At 51.4% G+C, this 27,540-nt stretch overlaps 14 protein-coding genes across 14 annotated transcripts; 8 read left to right on the forward strand and 6 right to left on the reverse strand.

Moving 5' to 3' along the window:
* Positions 1-1,772: 1,772 nt before the first annotated feature.
* Positions 1,773-3,237, reverse strand: IAQ61_003913 (uncharacterized protein; the record flags this gene model as incomplete). Its single annotated transcript, XM_003837433.2, has 5 exons — positions 1,773-2,266; positions 2,320-2,446; positions 2,501-2,815; positions 2,872-2,966; positions 3,024-3,237. The coding sequence occupies 5 exons, from the start codon at positions 3,235-3,237 to the stop codon at positions 1,773-1,775; spliced, it is 1,245 nt and encodes a 414-aa protein (XP_003837481.1).
* A 579-nt stretch (positions 3,238-3,816) lies between these two features.
* On the forward strand, positions 3,817-4,293 carry IAQ61_003914 (uncharacterized protein; the record flags this gene model as incomplete). Its single annotated transcript, XM_003837434.2, has 1 exon — positions 3,817-4,293. One exon carries the CDS (start codon positions 3,817-3,819, stop codon positions 4,291-4,293), a length of 477 nt encoding a protein of 158 aa, XP_003837482.2.
* A 158-nt stretch (positions 4,294-4,451) lies between these two features.
* Positions 4,452-4,760, forward strand: IAQ61_003915 (uncharacterized protein; the record flags this gene model as incomplete). The annotated part of the gene is made up of 1 exon (XM_066096141.1): positions 4,452-4,760. The coding sequence occupies one exon, from the start codon at positions 4,452-4,454 to the stop codon at positions 4,758-4,760; it is 309 nt and encodes a 102-aa protein (XP_065954017.1).
* Positions 4,761-6,391: 1,631 nt separating this feature from the next.
* On the forward strand, positions 6,392-6,628 carry IAQ61_003916 (uncharacterized protein; the record flags this gene model as incomplete). The annotated part of the gene is made up of 1 exon (XM_066096142.1): positions 6,392-6,628. One exon carries the CDS (start codon positions 6,392-6,394, stop codon positions 6,626-6,628), a length of 237 nt encoding a protein of 78 aa, XP_065954018.1.
* A 177-nt stretch (positions 6,629-6,805) lies between these two features.
* IAQ61_003917 (uncharacterized protein) lies at positions 6,806-7,782 on the forward strand (the record flags this gene model as incomplete). The annotated part of the gene is made up of 3 exons (XM_003837435.2): positions 6,806-7,319; positions 7,370-7,636; positions 7,694-7,782. The coding sequence occupies 3 exons, from the start codon at positions 6,806-6,808 to the stop codon at positions 7,780-7,782; spliced, it is 870 nt and encodes a 289-aa protein (XP_003837483.2).
* A 1,852-nt stretch (positions 7,783-9,634) lies between these two features.
* IAQ61_003918 (uncharacterized protein) lies at positions 9,635-13,165 on the reverse strand (the record flags this gene model as incomplete). Its single annotated transcript, XM_003837436.2, has 1 exon — positions 9,635-13,165. One exon carries the CDS (start codon positions 13,163-13,165, stop codon positions 9,635-9,637), a length of 3,531 nt encoding a protein of 1,176 aa, XP_003837484.2.
* Positions 13,166-14,172: 1,007 nt separating this feature from the next.
* IAQ61_003919 (uncharacterized protein) lies at positions 14,173-15,865 on the reverse strand (the record flags this gene model as incomplete). Its single annotated transcript, XM_066096143.1, has 5 exons — positions 14,173-14,927; positions 15,159-15,449; positions 15,518-15,559; positions 15,629-15,776; positions 15,839-15,865. 5 exons carry the CDS (start codon positions 15,863-15,865, stop codon positions 14,173-14,175), a joined length of 1,263 nt encoding a protein of 420 aa, XP_065954019.1.
* Positions 15,866-16,230: 365 nt separating this feature from the next.
* IAQ61_003920 (uncharacterized protein) lies at positions 16,231-18,157 on the forward strand. Its single transcript, XM_003837438.2, has 4 exons — positions 16,231-16,512; positions 16,596-17,176; positions 17,228-17,335; positions 17,407-18,157. Exons 1-4 carry the CDS (start codon positions 16,292-16,294, stop codon positions 17,787-17,789), a joined length of 1,293 nt encoding a protein of 430 aa, XP_003837486.1. The 5' UTR covers positions 16,231-16,291; the 3' UTR covers positions 17,790-18,157.
* A 1,177-nt stretch (positions 18,158-19,334) lies between these two features.
* IAQ61_003921 (uncharacterized protein) lies at positions 19,335-20,387 on the forward strand (the record flags this gene model as incomplete). The annotated part of the gene is made up of 3 exons (XM_003837439.2): positions 19,335-19,541; positions 19,597-20,173; positions 20,254-20,387. The coding sequence occupies 3 exons, from the start codon at positions 19,335-19,337 to the stop codon at positions 20,385-20,387; spliced, it is 918 nt and encodes a 305-aa protein (XP_003837487.2).
* A 789-nt stretch (positions 20,388-21,176) lies between these two features.
* Positions 21,177-22,531, reverse strand: IAQ61_003922 (uncharacterized protein; the record flags this gene model as incomplete). The annotated part of the gene is made up of 3 exons (XM_003837440.2): positions 21,177-21,697; positions 21,756-22,281; positions 22,425-22,531. The coding sequence occupies 3 exons, from the start codon at positions 22,529-22,531 to the stop codon at positions 21,488-21,490; spliced, it is 843 nt and encodes a 280-aa protein (XP_003837488.2). The 3' UTR covers positions 21,177-21,487.
* An 897-nt stretch (positions 22,532-23,428) lies between these two features.
* CPC2 (40S ribosomal protein RACK1) lies at positions 23,429-24,864 on the reverse strand (the record flags this gene model as incomplete). Its single annotated transcript, XM_003837441.2, has 4 exons — positions 24,715-24,864; positions 24,458-24,584; positions 24,037-24,354; positions 23,429-23,854 (listed from the first exon to the last, which is right to left on the reverse strand). Exons 1-4 carry the CDS (start codon positions 24,792-24,794, stop codon positions 23,429-23,431), a joined length of 951 nt encoding a protein of 316 aa, XP_003837489.1. The 5' UTR covers positions 24,795-24,864.
* Positions 24,865-25,263: 399 nt separating this feature from the next.
* Positions 25,264-26,018, forward strand: IAQ61_003924 (uncharacterized protein; the record flags this gene model as incomplete). Its single annotated transcript, XM_003837442.2, has 3 exons — positions 25,264-25,570; positions 25,641-25,691; positions 25,756-26,018. 3 exons carry the CDS (start codon positions 25,264-25,266, stop codon positions 26,016-26,018), a joined length of 621 nt encoding a protein of 206 aa, XP_003837490.2.
* A 33-nt stretch (positions 26,019-26,051) lies between these two features.
* On the forward strand, positions 26,052-26,324 carry IAQ61_003925 (uncharacterized protein; the record flags this gene model as incomplete). The annotated part of the gene is made up of 1 exon (XM_003837443.2): positions 26,052-26,324. One exon carries the CDS (start codon positions 26,052-26,054, stop codon positions 26,322-26,324), a length of 273 nt encoding a protein of 90 aa, XP_003837491.2.
* A 332-nt stretch (positions 26,325-26,656) lies between these two features.
* On the reverse strand, positions 26,657-27,518 carry IAQ61_003926 (uncharacterized protein; the record flags this gene model as incomplete). The annotated part of the gene is made up of 2 exons (XM_003837444.2): positions 26,657-27,303; positions 27,434-27,518. The coding sequence occupies 2 exons, from the start codon at positions 27,516-27,518 to the stop codon at positions 26,657-26,659; spliced, it is 732 nt and encodes a 243-aa protein (XP_003837492.2).
* Positions 27,519-27,540: the final 22 nt, after the last annotated feature.

Here is a 27,540-nt window from a genome sequence, read left to right on the forward strand (position 1 = left end):
AAGTTATAGGCCTATTAAGATAGATAGACTAGCAGGAGTATTATACCTGCTAGAATTAGAATAATTTAAGAATATATTCTTAACGTGTTACCTATGTAGCCTATATAAGCACCTCTTCTCTTATTAGGTAAGAGCTATCTTTATATTGCTAAACTAGTATTATATACCTATACCCTTAGCTATATAATTAAGGGTATGCTAGGAGAATAGCTGCATGCTTAATAATTACTAGTATAAGTAGTAGTCCTTAACTATTACTATAAGTAAGGTATATATTATACCCCTATAATATATTACTAACCTATTCTAAACTTGTTCTATTTACTTTTACTTACTTCCTTAATACTACTACTACTATCCTCCTCTAGTACTTTATATAGTTGCCTAAATTTATCTCTAATATTACTATCTAGTTTAGATATATTGTCTAGTACTACTATACTAAACTCTAGTATAGTATTTAGGAACGCCTATATATTATTAAGAATAGGTTTAGAATATATTTAAAAAAGATAGTAACAAAAACTACGTTTACTTACTTAAATTACCCTAATTTATACTTAACTATAGGCTAGTTTATATAACTATAAAAATTTGCTGCTGTAACGTGGACTTGAACCTACAGGGATATTCTAACCACTTGGAGTAAAGCCTAAGTCGCCCGACGCTAAACCCATGGTCATATGACATGCCACCACGTCTGTCTCCAGCCCCTCCCAGACTCATTGCATGCACATCGGTCAGCTAACTACATATGTGCAAGTGCCATCGAACATGTTCGACCCGACGCTAAGGCACATGTATTCATTGGGCACCAGGTATAGGAGAGCCAACAAAGTTACCAGCATATATGCTACTGGAATGGCTGGTTCTCGGCTGCGTCTTGCATGTGTACCAAAGTATAGCTTTGGAAGGTACTAAAAGTTATCTAGAAGCTCTTAATGAGCTGGAAGAGGTCAAAGGTAAACTTAGGCAGATGCAGGCAAATCAATTCCGAAGACTAATCTAGAGAGAGAAAGACCATGCGCAAAGGAAGGACACCCAGTTTGTCATGTTGATTGGAAGCTATAATTTCGGAATGTTTGATATCCACTAGTGACCCTGCGTTCAGGAGTACTGAAATATTACCGTACGCTAGATGGATGGAGACAAATATCGTCTATCATGACATTACTTACCTAAATTTCGAGGGATAAAATGTAAGCACACTACCATACTGCGCTCACTATAAACCATATGCGCAGTCGATAAACCCTGCCAGGATACACTGTTTTGATATCGATATTGGATTCTTTACCAAAAATACTCAGTAAATCTGGACCAGCGGCCCTCGAAAGAGCATACCCACCCCTATACGTAGCTCCTATGATAGTAGTATTACAGGCCATGGAACCTAATACATGACAACTGAGTAGGATTGAGTGGTTAAGCTTCGAGCGCGACACACTTTGTATACATTAGGGGAACGCCAGCATCTGCACTAACTACAGGTAGGTCGATGTTTAATTGACGCCCATGATGTCATTGCAACGACGAATTGTAAGCTGTGACCTAATCGACCCTCTTTGCACGGAAGGAAAATGGAGGACTCTGGAGAGAGGACTCGAGATAGAAAACTTGAAGGCGCTTGGAGAGTAATAGGTATTAATTACTATGTAATCGTTTCGTCGTCAGGTAGGTAATAGCGGTCAAATTAGAATCATAGAATTGCTGACTCGCTTGCTTTGCAAATGCAATAACAAACCCTCCACAAAAACTTCCTCTACATGATCTTACACGGCAGATGTACGAGCATCGTTGCCCGAGTACTTCTTCTCCTCTAACTCCAAGTCAAATGCATTGTAATTTTCGTGCGAGACAGCCACCCCGTGCGCGACCCGAACACCGTTAGACTTCTCCAACTCAACGAGGCTGACATCGCTGGCGGTATCGTCGAGGGAGTCGTTGTTGCGCTTCTTCTTCTTGCTTACACTGCTTTTGGAAGCAGCGGAGAACTTGCTGAACTTGCCGGTGCCACTTGAGCCGGTAGAGTTTTGCGTAGTTCCCTTGCTGGAGCCCATCTTGGACCCAAGACCCTGGAGGAAGGATCCAAATGAAGCGAGGACGGTGCCGAAAGCTGCCATGCTGAGGATGGGTCGAAGAGTGGGGAGACAGCAGGCGATAAGGGCAACGTTGGTCTCGACTACGGTCCAGTAGAGACCGTGGGAGGTGATGCCGATGATGTCCCAAGTGGGCATGCCCATGATGTATTGTTGATCCACAGCATCTGGAATACGCAGTTAGCAAAGTTCTGAACAGGATTGAGTAGGCGACACATACTGCTAGGCGTGTTTTGCTCGATACAAATAACCATGCGAATGATGGCGGCTGCGACGGCGAAGCCTCCGAGCAGGAACACACCGCATAACTGAACTTTGCGGGTGTTGGGCATTTGGAGCTTCCAGATCTAATGGTAGAATCAGTAAAGCTGCCACAGCTGTACGACATTGATGGTACGGACCCAGGGCAATGGGAGCACCAGAATACACAAATCAAAGATAGCATCCGTGATTGTGAAGGCAATCGTCGCCTCAAATCCAAAGGGGCAGTTTTCGCCAATGCTAGCAAGCGATCCCCAGTTGGCAGAGAAGTTCAGACGACAGTCGAAAATGAAGCCAAGGAAGAAGGCTATCATCCACATGACTGTGAGGATCACGAAGATCAACGAGGTTATCTGGAACGAGCGGAACACAAAGATACGTCGGTAGAAGAACAGGAAAGCTAGCTTGATGAAGCCAAGAGCTAGCGGCTGCATGATGAAGATGATGTACACCATCTATATAGGAATTAGCTGCTGTAGACTTGAACGATTTAGCACGCGTTGAGACTAACCTTCTCCAAAATTACCAGGGTTGGTGTAGTGCTGAAGATCCATCCCTCAATGTGAGTAGGATCATTGTGACCACCGAAGACGCCTTTACTAGACCCTAAACATAATCGTCAGTTGGGAGTTTGAAAAACAGCCCAGCGCGCCCATTGGTTACCATAGATCATCACTATTGCGACACCGATTGTTGGTGGAAGTGCAAGAACGCAGAAGAGATCATCAATATGCTTGCTCCAGATGACGTCTCTCAGCTTGTTTGAAGACCTCCATCGCAGGAATAGTCTCAAGACAACCGTTAGTACAGAAAGAACAACGAGTACGATGCCAGTAGCAAAGCACGAGTCGAGGTTGATGTATGTGTAAGAAGGCATCTTGGGTGGCCAACAAGAAACGAGAGAATGTTGGATGCTGGATGAAGTTCAGACAACAAGGTCTAACAGTGCACTTATACAAGTCTTCCCGTACCTGTCCAACAAGGCACCTAGGACCAGTAGTTTGGATGGCTCCCACAATTTTCCGAGACCTTGCGCGGATCAACGATTCACGAAGTCCATGGCCAGGCTTGCATGTTTCGGGAACACATACCCATTTAGCGGCGGTTACCGGTAGATGCCAAAATCGAAACTCTAAGTTGAACTTGTCCAGACCTCCAGCACTGCCATTGCCCTCGATCTAGAATTGTCCCCTGAAAGATGCGAAGAGGCTGGGCCGATCTGGCTAAGTCAAGCCTCGCTATTGTGACGATCGGAAGTTTAAGCATGCGGCAGCCACACCCTCTCGGGCCCACCAAATGAACCTTAATCGTAGGCTAGGTCTGGGGCACGCGCATCCGAGGCTCCTCTAGACGAAGTACCCCTTCATGTCGCAGTAATAACAGACGGGGCTGCTGCCATGTGTTCGTAGAACACTTCCCGAGGCTCTTCATACAATTCCCATATCACCACTACGCAATGACCAGCCAGTACAAACTGGTGGCGTCGGCCGACCACCACACTTTAACGCCAGTCACTGTCCATGATTCACGGTCGCGTTATTCACGCACATGTTGGGCTGCACTCCTCGCAGTAGTCTCCTTGACCAACATATGCGTTCTCTTCTTTTCCATCCATCTGTGGCGTGCCGCAAGGACCATGGCGATGGAGACACCCGATTCTGGAGTCGCTACCCTCAATGTGACGGCTGCGTCTGTCGGCACCGATGACCGACCAGCTGGAGTTGCAAGGGCAGAAAATCTGCCTACAGCCTATGTGCCATTTCATTGGAAAACGCCATGGGGTGCACCGAATGCCACTTGGGCAGATACGCTATGGGACAATATCAACACTGCGCATGGACACATTGCTGTGGACCATGAGTGGGCAGCTGCAAACAATGTAAGCAAAGTCCTGTCTTGCACCCATCGAAATGACTTAAAAACTGACGATTGACTCCCAGTGGACTGCATCGATGGATGTTCCAGGACAACCCGCAAAGGGATTATACCTTCTGCAAGCTTACCATCAACTTCACTGTCTAGCAAGTATACCGCCATAGTACCATCTTGTATAGACATTCTAACATTGTACAGCGAATTGTGAGATCAACCATGCTTGCCTTGCATCGCAAGACAGAGCTCAAGTATCCAATCTTTCATGCACTTCACTGCTATGACGCCTTACGTCAGCATATCATGTGCCATGCGGATGATACTCCGCTATATGGCATTGGTGATGGCATGTCTGGAAATGGACAGATTCATCAGTGCAAAGATTGGAGCGCACTAAGGAAGTATGCGACAGCTAATACAGCTTGTTTTCGGGATGGGGAGCCAGGTATGAGTCTCGAGGACCGCTTTGGAGTGTGCGATGATGGGACGGATGGTTTAGAATTGTATGCTCCTGGTGATGGTTCGTAGTCTGACCTGGTTTTGTACTCTGTGTAATACTCCCATAATACTCCCATAGCTTTAATGGTCGCGCTGTAGAATTAGATGTCGGTAATCCGACCAAGCTTTCTCTTCTGTCAGATATCCGCGGCCTCGATCCAGCAACATCGTGAAATCAGAGAGTTCGAGCCAGTTGGATCGAGTCCACATCTGATAAGTCATCCTACGCGTTCACTGCTGTCATGCCCCATGGGGTAGTAATCATGGTACCCAGGCCCCCGGCACCTTCCTGCTCATTAAGTTCAAGAGCGCAAGTATTGATGGCCATAGCACCGTCCCCCGATACCTTGGGCCTCGTGCTTGATAGTGCTCACTCTCACCTGAATCTGACGATCGGAGAATATCGCTGCCAAATATTTGTCCAAGCGGAACGCCGGTGCTTTGCGGAAGCCTCCTTTCAGTTGGGAGCAGGTGCAATGACGATGGTGTAGGTGCACTGGAAAACATGGTTAGCGTTTAGTTGGCCCATTTGGCTAGAGACATTGTTATACATATGCCGTGCAGCCACGAGGGATGCCCACGAGTAGGTACATGTTATGGCTGCCAACCCGTCTCTTGCGGGTGCAAGTATAGCTCCCGGAAGTACCTCGCTATATTCATGTATGGTACCTACTCATCGGGTGATCAGGATCCAGATCGGGGTAGACCCTGCATCTGCATGGCTTTCAGTCGCAGTCTTTCACTATCCTGGCTCGGGGTACCCCGCCGCTTGCCCATCTTGGAATGGCGATCAGTCAGTTCCTAATCAAGAACCCCTGTGAAGATCGAAACGTGCACTCCCGTTCCAAGGTACGTTAATCATAACGTCCTGTCCGTCTGTCATGACGACCAGGTGGGCCCTGGATGGGTGAGGCCAACGTCCTGATGGTCTGGTTCCTGCGTGAACAGGCACCGTTGTTCGCTCATCACAAACCCTCTTGCACTCAGGGCCTCAGAATGATTTAAGTGAACTACATTATGCTTCATCACCCCATCGCATACGTTGTTGTACAGAGATACATGGCGCGCATGCTGATGCAGGGACCAGCAAGTGTCGGCCATCAAGGGAGACAGTGACTCGACACAGCACGGACTGTAGTTCGAACCAGAATATAGTTATAGTACTGTCTTGAAATTACTCGGTCGGAGCCTTCATTTGAGGAACTCTCGTAAGATCGCTTTCAGCCTGTCTAACGACGATGAGGTGTTAGGTATTTTCCTCGACAGTTCACAGGAGTATGATGAGATCACTTCTGAATCAAGATCCAAGGACTACTAGGATGATTAAGTGTGCGCTACTGGAGTAATCAGCGAAGAATACATCGAGGCGTCTGGTGTATGGCGCTAACCCCAAACCTTGTTCCGATCTAGATCCATCCATGAGACCTGTATCCAGGCTGGTGGTTGAGCTCTGGCTTCCTATCCGAACGTTAACTAGACGAGGCTGTCCAAGCATACAGCGAGTGCGATGTTTCAAGCCGCAGGAGATGCCAAGTCCCTCGACAGTTTTGACCCAAGTATTCTCGATCGAGCCTACAATGTGTCGTGCCGTCAGTGCGCGCTGACAGGAAGATTGCACCCGATAATTGGAATCTTTTAAGGTGTGAGGTAACTACCCGTAGATGGAATCCGAGCCAATCAGGCAGCATTTATGCCCAAAGCAGGCTGGCTTCTGCGGACATGGCGTGCATGAGATTGTTTGGTGGTACACTCCAACATCACTTACAGATATGGGTCCTAGAACAGGGGCTGTGATCAGGGATATGGTACAAACGAGGCTTTCGGGATGGTTCAGTCCCGCGTTCGAGAACCAACACCAAGCTCTGCCACCAGGAACCATGTTCAGGGACCCGACGTAGGGACATTTGATATCGCGAGCTTTGTATAAAGACCAGGCAATTCCTTGTGGAATGGAAATCACCATCCTCAGCATCCTCAGCTCCAGCTTCTCAGCTTGACTTTCGCTCTTGATCTCTCGCTCTCATTAGCATCATTCACTCACTGTTTGAGCCTGCTCCCCCGGTCAATCACTCAAGATGAAGTTCCTCAGTATCATCACTGTTTTCAGCGGGTTGGTCGCTGCCGCTCCAATCGTTGACTCTCCAGTTGCCGAGAAGATCGAGAGTCGTGATGCTCTCCTTGGTCTCGGTGTTAATCTGAACCTGGGTACTTCGAGCGGTCCTCTGCTCGGTGTCGCGGTTGGTTCTTCGACTCTTTTGGCTGTTGGAGGTACGCTCCCCAAAGTTTCATCTGCTGGTACGAAGAAGACATCTTCTGTTGCAGTCGCAACACTGGCTCAACCCTATTCAACCCTCGTTAAAACATCATCTTTAGGCACCGTCGCTACGGCCAAGGCATCTTCTACCACAACCACTGGAGTAGCGGCTACTACCGTTACTTCCACGGCTTCCGCCGCGTACACGAGCTTGTACCCGTCGTCATTCGCTGGCCCTGCGGCAAAGGGTGTCCTTTCGCTCACCAACTTGCCTGCTCTTCCACCCGTGCTTGACCAGACCATGTCCGGCGTTCTTGGTGCCGTATACGGGCTCAGTGAGTGGCTTCTTCATCCTTGAACACGAATAGCGACTAACAACAGACAGTGTCTGGTATTTGCAGTTTTGATTACAAGTGCAGCATCTCCGTTGCCGGAACGATTGCAAACCTCCTCGTCGACGGTGCTTCATATGGTGCAGTCACCACCATTGAGGCTTGGTGTGACCATGGTCGTTGCTACGGCAATCTCGAACCTACCCTGACGGCCACCGCTCCCTTCACGATCACGTGCACCTACATCACTGGTACTCAGGCCTGCTCAGGCACCATCACCGGCATGGCTCAAGCAATCTTCTCGAACGGTAAACAACTTGGTAGGTCTTTTCCACGATGAATTTACCATCGCAAAACATCTTTCTAACGACGGACAGAATTTTGGGGATGGATCACTCCTGTCGGATACTGCGTAGATGGTGTATGCACCGCTTCCGTCAAGGCTTTCGCTGACCCCATGTACTAAGATGGCCTTGGGGGATTGTGGTTGCAGTAACTTCTCATTGCTCTGAGGTGTCTCATGCTGAGGCAGATTGGAGATTATTTGCGCATACTTTATTCAGATTGTATATGGTTTTGCCAGGCGAGGAGCTGGAGCTGAGATGTTGATCAGGGGATGAAATGCTAGCTCCCCGCGCTGGGGCAGCTACACTTTCGTTACGGACCCTACGTCATGACTTTAATTTTATGAATCTTAATTCTTTACTGAAACGTTTCTTGTTATCAACGCGGTGATTGTGGCTTGCGCTGCTCGGGTAGTGCTTGCAGTCTGCAGATTGCTGGACATGAAACGATAGTTAACGGACCCACAAGACAAGTTAATATTGCACAACTTGGAGCCGGTTTTTTAGAGCAAGCTCAGTGAGATATGTTGCCATTACGCTGAGGTTGGAGACGGAAGGATACACGGTAGACCTTGGACTCAACAGTGAGCAGAATCTCATACCAATTCTTATCCGCACGATAATATTGCCTACATCTCAATGTCCTCATACACCTTCCAACATCCCAACCGTCAAATCCCCCAAATGAATACCATCATCACCCACAAACACAAACTCCAACCGCCTCCATCCCTTGCGCACAACCCCACAGCAATATGCAGCCATCCGACCCATCCCAACCCTTCCCACAAAACGCCAGTACCGCAACAACTTCCCCAGTATACGGGACATCAACTCATACTCGGACCGATAAATCGCACCCCTAAAATACACCGCCCCAGAGTCCCAGCATCCCTATTACCCAGTGAAATTCCCAACTCGCCTCGACTTGAAGTTTGGGTTTAGCGACAGGGAGGTTGGAGTGGTGATTGACACGATTCCCAACGCAACCCCCCAATATCTCCACATAAGCAACCCAGTATCCTATGCATAAACATCCATACATACATGCACTACAGCATACACTCCAATCCACACGCACACATACTCAAACACCCCCACCCTCACTCCCATCACCTCCACCACCCCCGCCAACCCCGATATTCATCTCGCAGTACAATCCCGTTGCAACACCAGGGCTACTTGAATCTCCAAAGGGAAAGCAGAGGGAAAAAAGAGGAAAAGCAAAAAAACAAAGGATAAGAGAGAACTAAAAAGTAAATAGGTAAAGTAGAAGCGTGATTACGAAATAGGGAGATAAGAAACTGGAAACGGCAAGAGTAAAAACAACAGACGGGAGAAAAGAAGAAAAAAGGGAAGAGGGAAAAAAAAAGGGAAGAGTAAAAACAACAGACGGGAGAAAAGAAGAACAAAGGGAAGAGGAAAAAAAAGGGAAGAGGGAAAGTAAAAATGTGAATAAGAAATAGTCAAAAGTAAACTCCACACCCACACCCCTCGCAAAAAAAAAAAAAAAAAAAACCCTAGTCTATCACAGGGCGAGGAGTGTACTTTGAGATTTGAGAGATTCCTTAAATAGACATCGCTAGACTAGATTGGGGTGATGGAATAGCAGAAAGCAGATAGTAGAGAGAAGATGGCAAAAAGCCAATAGTAAAGACTGTGCACTCAAGGATGAATACCATATAGCAGATTACATGTCCTAGTATATCACATAAGAGACTACATACAATATAAGCTACGATACAAGCTACGATACAAGCTACGATACAAGCTACGTCATGTATAAGATACCCTACAAGATACAAAAGTCTCATGACCGTATACGATACGAAACGAGATATAGCAAACCACCCAACAAACCAGACCACCGAAACAAAAAAAAATCCCAAACACTACCAGCATACCCATGAGCAACAATAATACCTGATAAATCTGGGATAATACGTTTTGACTTTTGAAATCCTCCACCCCATCTCATACCGCCTTCGCCTTCGCCTTGTCCTCAACCCCACCCTCCCCCTCCCGCCCTTCCATCCCAGCACCCACATCCTCACCCTCACCCTCCCTCCCCACTTCCACCAACCCCTCCTCAACCTTCCTCACAGACGCCTTCCTCCTCCACGTCCCCCTATAATACTCCTCCAAACAGGGAAACCCCAAAAACCCAGCCCCTGGCATCCCATCTCCGCCCTCCTCGGCACGATCCGCACCAGCACGAGCCAGAGCGTGAAGAACGGGCCAGACGGCCGCATCCGCGAAGCTGAATTTTGGGCCTGCGATGAAGGGGCCCGAGTGCGTTGAGAGTTGTTCTTCGAGCGTGGCTAGGTGGATGGCTAGATTGCAGGTGTGGCTGGCGCGGTGTGCAGTGAGGAGGGCGTTGATGGTATGAAGAAGGGCGTGGGCGCGGGCGGTGCAGGGGCGGCTGTGTGGGGATGTGTCGAGTGGGTGGTAGCGGTCTATGTAGGGTAGGATGGAGGAAGGAGAGAGGACTTCTGTGTGATGGGGATCGGTGTCTCTGAACAAGACGGTGCGTGTGCCGTTGTCATACGTTGTCGAGTCGAGTGCAGGAGCGGGAATGACGGTGACGTTGAGTTTGGCCTCGGCGAGGCAGATCTGGACTTGTTTGTCCTCGATTTCGTTGCCGGAGAGGAATAGCAGGGGCAAAGCGTGTCCTTGGGGTACAGAGCGTAGGTGCAAAACATCGCTTCCGGAAGCGTAGCAGTCTTGCCACGCGTCTTTACCTTGGGCAAGCCCGGCATTTTCTTTCCCAAAGGCTCGAATTAGCTTCTCGCTTTCCTCGGCGTCCCCATTGATGACATCGGCTGCATCGCGCTGCTGCTTGGATGTTGCGCCGCGCCCCCAAATGATGGTTTCACTGGCATCGATGAAAGTGCCGACATGGCGAAAAGTAAGGCTGATGCGTATCCCATCGTAGTCCAGCTCAGCAGGACTACGGTCGCACGGCGCACGCTTATCTGGCATGATGCCATGGAGGAAGGAAGCGTTGGTTCCGAGACCGAGGGTGAAGAGGGAGTTGTGAGGAAGGGGTATGCGTTGCGTTATACGTTCCTTTGTCGAATCTGATGGATTGGTTGGGGAGCTGTTGGGCGTAGCCGTAGGATGGATGGAAGCTCTCTTCGTCCGTAGCCGCATGGTACGTTGAGCACCGAAACTTACGTTGACAATGGAGGACCCGGCCACGAGATCAAGCGTCTTGTCCGAGTGTTCAGAAATGTAATCGCTGCCTGATCGATACAGCTGTATCAATACGTGGTTCAGAGAATGGCCGACAATCTTCTCTGCTCGTCGACGGATGAGCTGCACCTTGGGCGAAAAGTGTAGGAGCGGTAGTGTTTGATCGGATGGATGTCGGTACACTGGCATAGAACCATCGTCTCCAAAAGCACCTTGACAACAAACAAGACGCGGGACCTCGCCTTGTTGGTGCAACATCCTCTGCCATTGGACTTCATTGAAGAGTTGTTTGAAAATGTGGTCTTTCAGAGGATAAGATGAGCCAATGGGATCACAGAGCGTTGGAGGGAAAAAGTCGTATATAATATGAGAATCGCCTTCACCGATTGTATCGTCAGGTCCTAACACAGGCAAGGTAGCGAGAGAGGGTAGTTTCGAGCCTTTTACTTTCGGCGTACCGGTTGGCGTCGAGAGTATTGAGGACCCTTGCCTTGACTCTTCCACATCGACAGACTTTACAGAAGTCTCTGCCATGGGTGCAGGGGTTGCTGATGGAGACTCCTCTTTCAAGCTGGAGGCAGACTGATCAGCCTGCTTCTCCCCCTTCTTTGTAGATGCAAGTGTAATAGGGCCTTTCGTAGAAGAAGTCCCCGCACTCTTCTTTGGTTCAGAAGACTCTGATTTGGGCGCCCTAGATAACGACAAACGCACACGGCCCGAAAGATCGGACAACCGGTTCCTGTCCGTTTCCTCGTTCTTGTTAGACAATACAGGTACAGAAGCCGCGCTCTTCAGAGATTGCGGTCTATTCCCCTTCTCGCGGAGATCCATCACACTCCCCGCTTTTGCAATCCATGATGTCCGTTGCGAGTCAGTGGTTGCCTGGGGTGATTTGGCGGTCGTCGTGGTAGGTGAATCAATAGGGGAACCATTTGCCGCTGGTACACTAAGTTCGCCGTCTGCACCTCCCGTTTCAGCTTTGTCGTTGGATGGAGCTTCCTCTCTTTCCTTTTCTCTTTTCTTCTTCCTCTTCTCCTTCGACCGCATACGTATCTTGGTCTGTACAAGCTTCGGCTTCTCGGGCTCTGCCTCATTTTCTTGCGTACCCGGCACCGTCGCACCCTTTACCAACATGTCTGCAAAGTCCTTATCACTCGGTTCAATCTGGACCTCTGTTGTGGGGTTGGTTGTCGTGGCACCAGTATTTTGAGCGGCTTTTCGATTTTCAGCCACTGATACTAGGGAAAGAGTGCGCTGTTTGCCAGTGAGTACCTTTGCGGTAGGCGATCTTGGGCTCGCAGTGCGGGATGTTGGTCGCGTTTCCTCGATTTGCGACAGCCTACCACTCGTTCGATCACAGGATTTTTCGTTGCCTCTTGAGCCATTCTTTGAGCCGTTTGATGGGGACGATGGGGCAGGTTGAGGCAGTGGAGGTTGCCGGGCCATGATCTCTTCGCTGTTGACTAGATATGCGTCGAAGAACTCGTCCATGCGCTTGAGAGCAAGCTCGTGACGGGTTTGCTTGCGATATCCGAGACAATCTTGTATCACGTTGATCTTGACGCCATGGCGTGCCGCGTCAATGACAGTTGCAAGCACAGACACGTTCGTGATGCATCCACAAATGTAAAGCTCGGTCACGAGTCTTGCTCGTAGTGTCATGAGAAGATTGGTGCCTTGAAAAGCCGAGTAGTTCGTCGTGCGGATCACACTGTCAGCCGGCAGCTCAAACTGTCTCGCAATCACATCAGCGAACTCGGCACCCAACGTGTTGGGTACACACGCCGGCGTTTTCTTCTCGCTTTTGAGCAGGAATAACTCGTCATCTTCCTCGGCCGTGGCTTTTGCGACTTCCTGGGGGATATTTTTCCTTCGTGCCGAAACCCGTTTTAGTAGATCCAGGGCGCGTTGTTTGTGTTTTGAAGATCTTGATTGTGCCGGCGGTACATCCTTTGCCGCTTCTTTGACGGGTGTGGCTGGTTCCTCGTCGCCTCCCTCCGTGCTGCTCTCATCTCCGTCGACCAAGCCGCCGACCACCAGCGCATCTCCTTCGCCAGTATTTGGGTCTGATGAGATGCGATCTGCTTCATACAGTGTTTGGACCCAGATGACGTTCCCGTTGAGTTCGCGGAACTTGGGGATGAGAGTCTGGATGCGCTCGAGAAATCCCTTTTTGATGTTGACGGGCAACCGACCATCTGATAGTAGAAAGTCATTTTGCATGCCGATGATGAGCAGCGCTTGATGTGTTTGGAATTTTGGTTGGTTTTGAGCTACGAGGTCCATCAAGGACGACATGTTGGAAACCATGTTGCAGAACTGTAGTTGAGAGAAGAGAGAAGCACTGTTCAGCCGTGCACACAGCCGTGCACAATCCAGACTTGGTTAGTCAATGGTCGTTTTGACCATCAGATGGTGAGGTGCGAGGGGAGAGAGAGAGAGAGAGAGAGAGAGAGAGAGAGAGAGAGAGAGAGAGAGAGAGAGCCAGAGAGACACAGGTTGAGAAGTTGAAGTTCGCCCAATAGTATGGCATTTGTTGATGAACCGTGGCTTCGTCAGATCGTCATTACATGATGGGGAGGGCGCAAGGCAGACGAGATCAGAACAGAACAGAGAAGACTGCGTCTGGCCGGTGTGGGCTGCGCCAAGACGATCAGACGGGGTCAAAGGCGACGCACTGTTCACACGAGAGAGAGAGTAGCCATGCTCGAATAGTTGGGTTGCAGGATGCTGTTGCGCAGGGCGTTGATGATACGTATTGTAGAGTAGGTGGTCGAGGTGTCGCGGGTCTATTGGGTATTTTTGGTCACCTCCCCATGATTTTTGTTCTCCGTGATTTTGCCCTCGGCTTCTAGACGCGGCCGATCTTCCCCACCGTTAGCGCGGGGAACGTCTGCGCCGCAATCTCCACTGTGGATCTATCTTCTACTTACAGCATACTACGATAGTACTATACTACAGTAACTACTACCCGGAGGCTAGGTATCCTCATCGCTCATCTAACTAAACAAGAGAGCGACAGGCCTTTCGTTGTGGACATGGACATGTCCTGTCTTGTGACCTCATGACCCTTCTCCACGTACCCTCACCTACTTTGTGGACTTCCATCTCGGTCTTGATGTCGGACTGTGACCTCGCACGACTGCTATAGCGCTATCGGTATGGCGTACCAACAGCAAGCCAAAGTCGACCTCAGTCCTCACCGCTGCATGCCTTGGGCATTCGTTGTGGGATCATATATGCTCATTCGCGACCACATGACTGCCCACGGCTGCCCATGGTCGGACCCGGCCATGTGGGCAGAAGAGTTCCAACTTTCACTTGTTGCTAAAAAAGGACGTGATCTTCAGCGAGCCATCAGCCTTAGGAGTCTTTGCTGCACTACCGTTACTCGTGGCGCTTCTTGTACCTTGCTTCTTTGCAGGTCTTGATGCTTTCTTTGCAGGAGACTTGATTAAAGATGCAGATGCGGCAGGCTTACTGCGTTTGGCTTGTCGCTCGTCTGCTGCTGTGCTACCATGCTCATCCTCGTCGGTCCGCTCTCGTTTGATGCTCGTTGGCTCCCCGCCAGCCTGCAACTCGGCTGTGGCTGGAATCGGCATAGGGGCGTTGTCTTCGGATCCCTCCACGCGGTCGGTCGTTACACGCGTCTCATTGATGTCGTGTTGTATTTTGACATCACCCTGGTCGGTCGTCGAGTCTTGCACGTCATACTCAGTCTTGCTGATTGCCGGCTGCTCTGGCCTGGTTTTGGCGACTTTTTGTTGGTTACCGAAGAAGTTTGCGATGTTATTCTTGTTGGCAGCGCTATGGATCGGCACCAGGAAGGAGGGAGAGTTATTCCCCACCTTGCCAACCTCTTTACTGACGGGGTAGACGTCGAGCTCGCCCTCGAACGGCCGCAGAAGAGACTGCAGCTCCTTGCTCCACTCGGTACGGCTGGGATCCAACCAGGTCCGGATGGCTTCGGAGCCATTTTCCAGGATCACCGGCATCCGGTCGTGGAGAAAGTTGAGCTGCTTGTTCGAGCTGGTGGTGATGATGGTGTAGGTGAACAACTTCTCGCTAGAGTCTAGTGGGCTGTCAGTACGCCCAGGGCTGGAACACAAGACCAGGGAGCACGTGGGACGCGAGTTGAGAACCTGGGTGCGCTTGCTCTACAGCATGCCTAGGTAGCAGTGAAGCGTTCGGGTGTTGCAATGCAACGTGAACAGCGCTGTCAGTTTCGGTCTTGTCTTGTCTCGCAAGCGAGGCTCGATCTTTGGCCGGCTGTCCCGTACTCTACAAAGGAAATGAGGCTTGCCTTCAAACTGCACACAGTCCCACAAGCCTGCGAAGCACATGAGCTGGCCATCCTTGCGTTTGGAGAAGTGCGGCAGCTTATCCTTGGCGTTGTTCTTCTTGAGCCATTCATAGAAGCCCTGTGCCACAATGATGCAGCGCTTCTTTCTTTTCATGGTAGTCCACATGCCACGATCCTCGACGAGAGAGTCGTCTCGGCAGTTGATGGTCTTCATCTTGGAGCCATAGTCGGGGTTGCGCTTGGTCCAAAAGGGCACCAATCCGGTAGTGATGGTCAGCTGGGAGACATATACTTGGTGGGGGGAGATGGCATACCCCATTGCATGGACTGCAGCTTGTACTTGGTCTCTTGCGTCGCACCTTGCTTGTTGATGTCTGCTGCTTCCTGCGCATCCTTGGTGTCTTGATGCTGGTGATGAGCCTGATTCTGATGATGATGATGATGATGATGATGATGATGATGATGCTCACCGCCGCCCGAGTCGGGACCATCTGCTCGGTAGACAAGTCCATGATAGCCCGGGGCAAAATTGTAGCTTTGACGCACATCATTGTCGTCTGGGACCTCATCAACAGGCATCTGCGACTGTTCTAGCTGTTGGCAAACCTCGGATGGCCGCTAGCCGATCCGTTCTATCAGCACGATGAAGAATGGGGAAGCCCAAAAGGAAATGTGCTCACCAAGGCCAGCACATATCGGCCGCACATGGTGTCGGCTGATCAGAAGGACATGACAGTGGTTGCTGTCGTGGTGGAGGAGGAGGAGGAGGAGGAGGTGGTGGTGGTGGAGGTGGTGGTGGTGTCATTGTAGGGACGTTGCGCGTCCATGATTGGCCAGGGACGTCATCAGCCCTCTAGTACGCGAGTCGCGAACGGCTTGCACGCGACGCAGGCTAAGTTGGTCAAGGAAAACAGTACGGTATCTCATGCGCTCGGGTAGTTTGAGTATCATGTGATTTGCCTCTGCTACATCCTGGCTATTTTGATGACACAAGACAAGTAACGTGATCCTCAAACTAGCCGAGATAACTAAGTAACGTACTACTAATTCACTTGGCTACGAATAGTCCGATAGGATCTGTCCCAAAAGTTGATCATTTCACTCCAACCCCAACGCCAACCCCCACCCCCACGATGCTCACCACCAGAACGCTGCCTCGCGCCACAACTCGCATCTGCACAGCCACACGAGCCGACACCCCGCCCGCTGTATGTCGACTTGTGAGGCTACCCACGACGCAATCGCAGTCGGCCGCACAACCGCCATTGGGTCGGCGGCATGCATCGTCGTTTCGGAAAGGCTTCCAGGAACAACTCCGTAGAAGCCCTATATTGTTCCCGTTTGCCATTGGAGCGTAAGCCAAGTCCATCGGGGATGGTTGGAGAGAGTTTCTCATCTTCCTCCATTGCTCGTTCCTTACTGATTGATTGCGCTCAGCATCACCGTAGTCTCTGGTATCCTCATCTTCTATGTGCCCTGGTACTACCGCAACATCATCATCAAACCCTACCACAACTTCCCCGAGCCCGTCGCCAATAAGCTCCGTCGCGCCCTCTTCTACAGCCGCGGCAACTATCTCGATATCCGCGAAGCCAACAAATACTTCCGACAGGCGCTTGCCTTGGCCAATGAGCTGGGTATGGATCCCTTCAGCGACGAGATCATGGGCGTCAAATACAGCATCGCCGCCCTGTTCGAGGACGCGGGCCACTACAGTCTGGCCATTGATGTGCTGGAGATCATGCGCTCAGATTGCCAGCGATGGGTGGATGAATTCTCGGACAAGCATTGGAACAATGGGAACAGGAGTCGGGTGAAGAAGAACATGGTGCAAATCAACTTGAAGTTGGGCCAACTATATGATGTCAAATACGTCAACGAGCCAGAGAATGGGGAGAAGAGACTGGTGGAGGCGGTGGAAAGTGCGCTGGGTGAATGGCAACGGCGAGAAAAGGAGGGCCTGAAGACGGGCGAGGGGCCTTGGCTGACAGAGGAGGAAATGGGGGGGACTTTGGAAGGTAGGCAAATCTCAATTCCGACATACGCAGTCCTTTTCTGATCCAAGACAGCCCTCGGAACCCACTACGAGCAATTCGACTCGCACTACCTCGCCACCCCCCTCTTCCTCAAGGCACTCGAATTCGTCCCCAAAACTTCATGTCACAGCGTCGTCCTCAGTAAGTCAACTCACCCTGCCCCCCCCCCCCCCCAAGAAACCCCATTTCCGCAATGACCAACCCCAGCATAGTGAACAACATATCCACCTGTCTCGCCCAACAATCCCCCTCCTCCCAACCCACAACCACCATGTCCCCCTCCCCTTCCTCCTTCCCCGTCACCACCCCCGCCCCCCGCCCCCTCCTTATCGACCAGGCCCGCCAATGGGCCCAAAAAGCAATCGCCCACGCCGAAACCATACAGCCGCCCCACCGCGACCCAGAATGCGACGTCGCCTGCGCAGTCGCCACCCACAACCTTGGCGAATTCCTCGAAATGGAGGGCAAAATCAGCCAAGCCCGCACGCTGTACGAGGAGGCTGGTCGCCTGAGCAGGAAGATTGGGTTCAAGGAGGGTCAAGGGAATGCAAAGGCGGGACTTCAACGCTGTTTGCAGGCCGAGAGGGCGAGCTAGAGGACTGGTCTAGGACGGAGATGTCGTGTAGATGTGATGGGGTTGAGGCAAGGACCAGTGCTTTACTTGCCTGTCCTGTGTCGAGAAACGAATGTATAAATGTGTACAAAAATCAAGGATTCCATGGATAGTCACCAACTATTATTACCGCCCTTCCTGTTTTAGATATGACTTGATCTGATCCAATCTAACTAAAAACTCCCTATGGCATGGGAGGTGGGATGGTAGGCTATGGTGTTGTATCGTATTCTATCATGATGAAATACTCATGCGCTCGGGTAGTTTGAGTATCATGTGATTTGCCACTGCTACATCCTGGCTATTTGCATAGCACAAGACAAGTAACGTGATCCTCAAACTAGCCGAGATAACTAGTACACACGTATACCAACCTCCCAAATCCAAGCCCATCTCCCAAACCACGCCTCCACACCGACCACAATTCAAACACCACTTCTCCCCCAAACCCTCCTCCCTTCCCCCTCCCTCCACACAACCCTGCCACACAGCCCAGCTACACACCATGCCCCCGGCCAATCCGCAGGTCCGACTTCCCCGTCAGCCCCGAATGCGAACCACGCATCAGCGGCGAGATATTGTGTCCTGTGTACCATGGACAAGGTACGAGGTACGGGGTGAAATGGTTTCAAAGTCCCTATACGTGCTTATTGCTGTCGGACCGTTCCTGCATGGCGCTGTTGAGATTGCGGAGTTGTGGGTGGGTGGTGTGGTGGTTGTTTTAATGGGATGGTTGGTGTTGAGGTTAGGCATGGGTATTAGGTAAGTTACCTACCGGTAACATCTCGGACTAGCATTGACCTGGACCTGATACCATAGTGTGTAGTTGATGTTGAGGTTGATCTAGTATCCCAGAACATATCTACCTACCATATTAGGGCAGTGTTGCCATGACGCCTGCATCAACGTCGCGGTCTATCGGAACCAGGTTAAGTACGGTACGGTACCTACGATGTACGGTACCTACCGGTACATGGCTCATGTGTAACTCGTAGTATACCTAACAGCACAGGGGTTCCCGCCGTTCGCGCCAATGCACACATGCCGTATTACCAGCGTTATTAACGGTGCGGTGCCCTGACTCTGACTTCTCGATTCAGCAATAGATGGCGACTCCCCGTTCCTATCTCCACCAATTGCCATGTCTGCTACAAGTCTTTACGAGGGCGTAATTGCATCCGCCTGTTCGCCAAGCCCAGCACGTCCCGCCAGTTCCACACAACTTGGACGGCCAGGTTGGCACTGCCGTCGTGCTGAAACAGGCTTCCTCCTACCGCTTGCACATTGTTTCAAACACAATCGGGCCGAGATGCATCATGTTCGAGATATCAGGCCCAGAGCACGAGTAATCGGGGCTTCTAGAGTTCTCAACCCTATGGCCTGTGGATTGTCCTCAGATGGGCTAATATGACGTGCCAGTCAAGGAGCCGTATAACAGGAGAGGTACTTCGTGAATATGTCTAATATTTATGCTCATTGCACATTCTGTTTTACTCTCCCGTTCTTGCTTTCGTAGGCACTTTCGTCATGGTAAAATGCAATTCTCTCCTCGCTCTTTCAGCCTTCAGTCTGGGTACGCTGGCACACCCAACTACCAAACACACTGACGATCTTCGTTTCTGTTCCTTTGAAGAGCGCAATATATTTGCCCGCCATGAGCTCACAACGCGTGCCACCATCCGCCCAACCAAAACCTGGAACCCTCCTGCCAACATGGTCAAGGCCCTCGACCAGGTGACTGCATTTCCCACTCCTCCATCCCGTCCCACCAGACTAACACACACCACAGGTCTGGGAAACCGCCACCCTCAAAGAAAACCCCGGCGTCCTCGGCAACAAAAACTGGATCTTCGACAAAATAATGGCCAACAACGGCAAAATAAACTACTGCGTCTGGTGGAACCATGCCGGCAAAAGCACGCCCGAGGTGCGCGCAAAGATTGAAAAAGCACTCCAAAACTCGCTTCGGAAATGGACGGACGTGCTCGTCGGCTTTGAAGGGTTTCCCTTTACCACCCTCGACGTAAAGGTTACACGCTACGCCGTTCAGGACCGCAGCGTCCTCGAAGGCGACATGAGCGGGCTTGAGATCCATCAGGGTCCCGTTGACCCTAGAGGCTGGCCTGACTGTGATCTCCGCTGCTACCGTGCTGAGCACCTCGACGGCGATTATAGCGAGTGTCCTGGCGGGGCTAAGAACAGGTACGACATGATGTTTTGGATTGAAGACAGTCTTGGAGCAAGGCTCGGAGGCTCCGGGCTCGATTGGGGCCAAGAGCTTGGTCCCGACTACGTGCTTAAGAATTTGGAGAATCCGGACATGCATATTCTGGACCATGAGGTTGGGCATAGTTGGGGACTGCAGGGTAAGTTTTTTATCTTGTCGAGTGCAAGGGATTGTGTATTCCTGGCTTTGCTATATACGTGTGCTAATGGCCTGTGCTAGATTTTTATACTTGGTTACCCGAAGGGCAGGAGAGTTTCCTGATGAATGCGGGTAGTGCGACGGAGATTACAGAGTTTGATGCGTGGATGTTGAGGGATTGGTGGAGGAGATTGAAGCCGATTCGTGGCTGGTAGATTTGAGTGCCCGAGTGGGTATTGCAATTGATATTGCAATTGGTCCTAGGGATTCAAAACTTTCGATATTCCAGGTCGCTGGGTTCTACTTCTGTGTATACATCTACTTCTTATAAACCACCTTCCACTCAACGTCTCCCGCCCACCCTCCAAGCCATCCAAGTACCAGCCCCACTTCCGCCCCTGAACATGATAGTACCCCACACCCCTTGCACTACCAATTCTCCAGACATCCCAAACCCCAAAGGCCAACCCTCCAGACACACGTAACGACACGGCCCAACCGGCCAATTCTCCTCGCATTGCAGAGTCTTTCATATTCACAGACTCGCGCGTTATTGCACAGAAGCGTGTGAGTATGCGGGGTCTTAGATTGAATATGCTGTCTTGTAGATATGTGAGATTTTGGAACAGGGGGTTATTGAGACTTGACTGTAGTTGAGATTGTAGTTTTTGTAGTTCAGCATGCGAGTATGAATACAGCGAATTAGAGTGAATCCCAGAGTCACAGGGTCTGGACTAACCTTCAACCTGGAAACATACTTTCACCATTCCCATATTTAGAGATGGAATCTGGAGTGCGGTATGCCAGAATGGACATTTCTTCTGGCAGGAGACATGGGCGTGAGGGTTAGGGTGGTGGACGAGTTGGATAGCGATCATGCCGGGGAGTTTAAAGGGTAGTGGCGGAGTAGAGTATGAACGTCCTGGGCGAGGTTGTTTGGTAAGTTTCCTGCTTTAGTTTTCTTTTCTGAGGTTAGAGGTTAGGGAGGGATGAGGGCAAGCGTTTTGGTATTGGACTGTGCTGATGGTGGTAGGGAGAGGTATAAAAAATTCGTGGATTGGGATTGCAGGGGGGCTCAGGCGGTGGTGACGTTGTCTAGTGGGAGTATTTGATGCTTGGGTTGTGGTGGAGTGTGAATGACGATCTGAGGAGTCGAGGTAAGGGGTATTCAAGTGTGGGATGAGAGGGCAAGATAGAAGGTTATATATGATGCCTTTCCCGATACAGTCCATGTGAATAAACTTTTCTGGGCCGTCCATACAAGGCCCATCATGAAGTATATGTATTCCATGACGTTAGTTATCCCCGGAGATGTCTATAGTTTACTGAATTTGGGCGTCCTCTTCTGAATCCCACTCATCATCGCACTCTTCACATCCTCCGTCTGCAGCATAGCCGCATTCCACACCGCCGTATACCTCAACCCTTCCTCCACCGTCCTGTCCCGCGAGTAGTTCATAATCTCCTTAGTTCCCAACACCGCGACCGGGCTCTTCGAGGCAATCAGCATGGCCAACTTGAGCGCCTGGATACTATTAGCTCTTGTGAAATTCACCAAGGGACGAAAAGAAAAAGGGAAATACCTCATCCACAGCCTCCGTCTTATCCTTGTACACCGCACTAACCAGCCCCTGCCTAAACGCCTCGTCGGCCCCAAACACCCTCGCGCTCAGTGCAATATCCTTGGCCCAGCTCAAGCTACCCACACTATGCGGCAACCGGCTCAAGGTACCGATATCCGCCGCAATCCCAATATCCACCTCCTTGACACTCATCTTGGCATCTGCGCTTGCAATGCGAATATCGCACGCAAGACTCATGTCCATGGCCAAGCCGAAACTGATGCCGTGCAGCACGGCGATGACCGGCTTCTCGCACTTCTCCAGCTCGGTGATGCAGGCCTGGAACTCGAGGATGTGGCGGCGCAGACCGTTGGCTTTGCGGGCGGGGTCGTCGTGGGTGGAGGAGGAGAAGGTGGGGCCTGAGGAGGCGGCTTGGACGTCAAGGCCGGCGGTGAAGGCGCGGGGGCCGGCACCAGTGAGGATTATGGCGCGGACGGAGGTATCTTGGGAGAGCTGTTGGAAGATGGCGCGGAGGTTGAGCCACATGCTGGGTGGGCAAGTGTTAGCGACGTGGTAAGGCGGGATGTCTGATGTTTGACTTGAAGGTCGTTGTTCCGCTCTTTTCACAGTTCGCTTTTTCCTACATGTTTCGATCCTGGGACCCATACAAAAATAACAAAAGGAACCTACATCTCCTTGAACGCATTCATCTTCTCTGGCCGATTAATCTCAACGTGAGCCACATTTTCGGCCGGAAACGTGACGTTGAAGAACTCCTTCTGGTATGCTTCTGCCATCTTGTCTTGTCTTGTCTGATTCAAGCCAATCCTATCCCATTCACCAGTTCTTTCTGACCTCGATTCTGGTTGTCTCAAAAACTATATCTGTTCCAGATGCCAGGGTTACCAAGACTAGCTCTTTGAAGACTGGCTACTACCGGTGCTGATGGAGATGGGATGCCTGATAATGAGTTATCTGCGGGAATGATCGATCTGTTTGGTCCAACTGAAATAAGCTCACAGGAGTCAGGACTACCAGAGAGAAATGTGTCGTCGGCAACAATCAACAAAGCACGAGCGAGTCGTGAGAGGTGGGCAAAGATGCCGAGGCACAAATGTTTGGGGTAAGAACAAGCGCGCCTGTGTCGGGCTAGGGCAACTGCTCCCAATCGATAATGACTTCAGACACGAATCGCTACACGACAGACTATCCAAACAAGTACAACAGTATAAACCACAGTAGCCATGCAGTCATGGGAAATGGTTTCGTTCATCCAGATTCAAATGCGAGCGACGAGGCATCTTTATACCGCTATGCGCAGATAAAGTAAGCACTGCACCCCGCAAATCCTTTGAGCTCCCAGGCACCGAGGCCATACGCACTCCTATCAAGATCACTAATCGTCCGTCCTCCACCGACCTCGACTGCAAGTTACCACACAGATCTGGATGGGATCGAGAAACACTTGAAGAGGAGAGACTCGCACGATGAAAGACTTGTGAATGGACTTGATAAGTTTTCATTGACTGAGCGCCTGAACGTGTTAATGCCGGAAGAGAATAGACCATGCCCAACCCCATCCCGTCATAGAGCATCATTCATGTTCCATGGGATGCTACAGAAGATGTTGGAATCGTGATTTTCCGTTTACGCCTACCGACTCGACTCGACTACCCTACACGACATGAAGCAATCTATCCCCGTGCCATGACGCCCCAGCAGCGGATGCGGTTATCAGTGTATCCAGCGAACAGGGTCTGGCCGTCGGCGCTCCAGGCCAAGGAGACGCACTCAGGCTCCCTGCTCTTCTTGCCAACCTCCATGTACTCGGGCTTGAGCTCGTCAACCTTGCTCTTCTTCTCAAGATCGAAGATGATGATGCTCGAGGCGGTGGCGGCGCACAACCAGTAGCGGTTGGGCGAGAAGACGAGGGCATGGATCTCGTCACCGGCGGAGAGCGAGTAGAGGTGCTTGCTCTCGTTGAGGTCCCACAGCATGGTGGTTCCGTCCTTGCCTCCGGACGCGCAGAGGGAGCCATCGGGCGAGATGGTGACGGTGTTGATGTAGCCGGTGTGGCCAATGTGGTCGGTCTGGATGCGGCACGAGGCGAGTTCCCAAACCTATTGACGTCAGCTTTCAAGTTTGTGAACATGCTGGCAAATACCATATCAAAGTAGGGTGTCGATCAGTACTAAAGGTGATTTTTGGTCTCATCGCCGTAGCTCTGAAGTAGCAAATACAAACAAATCATCATATAACAAAGGGGGGATGCATGAAAACATGGACATGGAAGTGTACGTACCTTGACGAGCTTGTCCCAACCAGCAGAGACGATGACGGGGTTCTGGGGGTTGGGGGAGAAGCGGACGCACGAGACCCACTCGGTGTGGCCCTTGTCGGTGATGGTATACTTGCAGTCACCGAGCGTGTTCCAGAGCTTGATGGTTCGGTCGCGCGATCCGGAGACGATCTGACGGTTGTCGGCGGAGAAGGAGACGGAGAGAACATCGTTGGTGTGGCCGACGAAGCGGCGGGTGGTCACACCGGTCGAAAGCTCCCAGAGGCGGAGGGTCTTGTCCCACGAAGAGGAGAGGGCGTAGGCACCGTCCGAGGAGATGACCTGTGGATGTTGTTAGTTCCGTTGGGCTCGTGTCTTGTGGTAATGCTTATGCGCCCATCTGCTGCTATGCGCCAGGCAGCCGTTGCATTGTCAAAAAACGTACACAGTCGGACACAATGTGCGAGTGGCCGTGCAGACTCCTCTTGGGGTAGCCGTACGAGGTCTCGTCACGGGTCAAGTTCCAGATGATCAGAGTCTTGTCGCGCGAGCCGGAAAGGAGCATGTTGGGGCTGTTCGCAAGTCAGCACGTCGCGCCCTGGCTCCTCAATTGCACCTGCATCCTCTCCATGCCATGAATGGCGCAACACGGTGGGGTGTGCATATATGTGTGTATAGATGCAGATTGATGGAAGAACGCACTTCTCGAGTGAGGTGGCCAGCGAGGTGACCCAGCCGGAGTGGCCCTCGAGGGTGCCACGGAGAACGAGTTGCTCGGCCATGATTGCGGGGGGAGTGGCTTCTGGTGAGGATATGTGTAGGCGCACTCGTGATGGGTTGGGCAGTTCCTGGAAGTGAGGTTGGTAATTTTCGAAGACAAAATCGCTAAACGAGTGTGCTGCCCCCAAAAGCAGCTTAGCGTGGGTAGTGCGGGAAGGGGACGGTCGGTGGGAGTATCGCCAAGCCCATCGGCGTTTGAGAGGCGCCGACTTCATCTCGAACACGCTTACCTAATCTTCTACTCGGACCTATGTGCCGCCAAGCCAGAGAGGCCAAAGCTTTGAACATTTCGCGACGCGACCACCTTTGCAGAGACAGTAACTTCATAGCCAGACGACAGCGACAGACGACAGACGATAGAACAGATATCGCTAACCCCCCCTCCTCCATACGGCTGAATCACCCTACCCCCCGCCCAAACAAACTCCTCGAATCTGGGCGCCCGCATCGGATCGCATCTCAGCCGCCGACATGCCCAAGTTCTTTTGCGATTACTGCGATGTCTACCTCACCCACGATAGTATGAGCGTCCGCAAAGCTCACAACAACGGTCGCAATCACTTGCGCAATGTCCAGGCCTACTACGAGCAAATCTCCTCCGATCAGACGCAGCAAGTCATTAATAGTATAACTGACGCCTACAACACCGAAGGACAGGCGAATCCTTTGTTCCAGCAGAACCTCAGCGGAGGTTTCCCAGGAGGACCCATGGCCATGGCTGGCATGGGCGGTCCTCCAATGGGTATGCCCGGGGGTATGCCACCGTTTATGCCTCCAGGTGAGTATCTGATATTTGGTGCATGGGGAGATGGCAAACAACAACCGACCAGAAGACTGACTTCACATAGGAATGCCACCAATGGGAGGGATGCCACCACAATTCATGGGTCGCGGAGGTCGTAAGTTACCAGCTTTTCTATTCTCCATACTTCCCCATCCAACACAGTACTTACCCTCTGCCAGCACCAAACATGCCACCGAATATGCCCCCGTTCCCAGGCCCCCATGGTATGCCCCCTGGTGGCCCTGGCGGTGCACCACCACACATGCCCCCCTTCCCGCCACCGCACATGGGCGGCGCCCCTCCACCAGGCATGCCTCCATTTCCCTTTCTCCCGCCTGGCAGCGCTGGCTCACCACCCGGAGGCCTGCCCTTCCCCCCACCTGGAGCCATGCCCCCTGGCGCACCACCAGGACGCTTCCCTCCTGGACCACCTGGCCGTTAGGATCAGCTAGGCGCGAAACTGCGAGGTCAAGACATGCCATGGTTCATTGACCCAACCATCGCTGGCATTCATTCCATGGGCCATGCTCGCAACAACTACCCAGCGGATGGAGATCTCAGTGACAGGAAGAGGAAGAGGGACGTTGAGAATGACATTGACGGATTGCGCATATGTGGAGGAGGCAGACCTGGCATCGGCGAGGACAATAGCAATACGGCTGATGTCGATCGTGCGAGCTCTCGTGCCGCAACAGGCGCGAACGCCATTTTACCCAAGCGAATACAACCTCGCGTCTTACTTAGATAGACGGCGAACTGCATGTGTCCATATCGGCGGAATCGAGTCTCGGAACCGAGGCTGGTAGGGAACTTTTCCGCACAAACGTTTTTGTAGGTTAAAGAGCTCATACGCAGTCTGTGCCTTGGTATTCGCCACCGCCGAGAAGGAGCACATGGCATAGTTGTACGATATCTCAGAGTATGACATGTTATAATAAAAAAACATGCTGGATTGATATCTGCGAAACGGCACCTTAATACAAAAATCACTATGTTCTAATCGTAAATTGTGTACTTTGAGGAATTTTACATACACAAACAGTTCATCGTACAACTTTGTATATACAGATTTCAATAGTCTCATGTCTTTCTCTTTGCGGGCGCGGGACTCCAACCCTGTGGCTGCCATTCCTGGGCCTGAGAGGCTTGGTTCCAGGGTGAGTCTTTGGGGTTCTTGGGCTCTTTTCGAAGTTTCTTCTTTGCGACGAATAGATCCTCGTCCTTGGTTGGTGGGACAGCGGGGTCTTGGGGTATTTGAGGTTGTGCTTCTTGCGAGTTTGATAGACTGTCTGCCGCTGACTTTTGACTTTGCTGTTGGTCGGTTTCTTGCGATATTTCTCCTCCTTGCCGTTGTTCAGTTTCCTGCGATATCTCTCCCCCTTGCTGCTGCGCATCCACCTGCGCCACACCACGCTCCGAATCCCGCGACTGCAACATCTGCACCGGCTGTCCTGTATCCGGCGCATCCAGGGCCGACGGCTTCGCCGCCCACCGTGCATCCGCCTGTGCAGCAAGCTGTTTGATGCGTTCCTGGCGCTGCAAGTCCAAGCGCTGTTCCGCGACCGAGGGCGGCTCGTGGCGAATATGACGCAGCCATTGCATCCATGCGGGCGAGACTTCTACGTCGCCATAGTGCGTGCTGCGGTGGAATTTGGCGATCCGGCGGTTGCGCAGGGCGTGCAGGGCGTCTTTGAATTCCCAAAAGGTGTTGCCATGGAGATCGAAGCCTGGGAGTGGTGAGTTAGCCGGCTGGATTGGAGGACGTCTTTCTTGGCCATGTGCGAATATTGTTGTAGTGATCTCTCCATGCATAACTAGAGTAGAACGAAGAGTGCAAGTGGAGGGGGAATTGTTTACCAACAAGCCACTTCTTGCGCCATGGGAAGCGCTTCATCTTCCACTGGTACCATGCCCGTCGAATTGGGCCGGGGGCGCCCGCCATTATGGAGTGGGAGCGGTGGTGG

Source organism: Plenodomus lingam, assembly GCF_022343315.1.
Source record: "Plenodomus lingam strain CAN1 chromosome Unknown contig_18, whole genome shotgun sequence".
Lineage (NCBI taxonomy): Eukaryota > Fungi > Ascomycota > Dothideomycetes > Pleosporales > Leptosphaeriaceae > Plenodomus > Plenodomus lingam.

Bases quoted from the DNA above. Each gene is read 5' to 3' on its own strand.
- IAQ61_003920 (XM_003837438.2), top strand. From the start codon at position 16,292: ATGCTCACCACCAGAACGCTGCCTCGCGCCACAACTCGCATCTGCACA. The intron at 16,513-16,595 runs GTAAGCCAAGTC...GATTGCGCTCAG, and splicing joins TTCCCGTTTGCCATTGGAGC to CATCACCGTAGTCTCTGGTA. The intron at 17,336-17,406 runs GTAAGTCAACTC...ACCCCAGCATAG, and splicing joins ATGTCACAGCGTCGTCCTCA to TGAACAACATATCCACCTGT.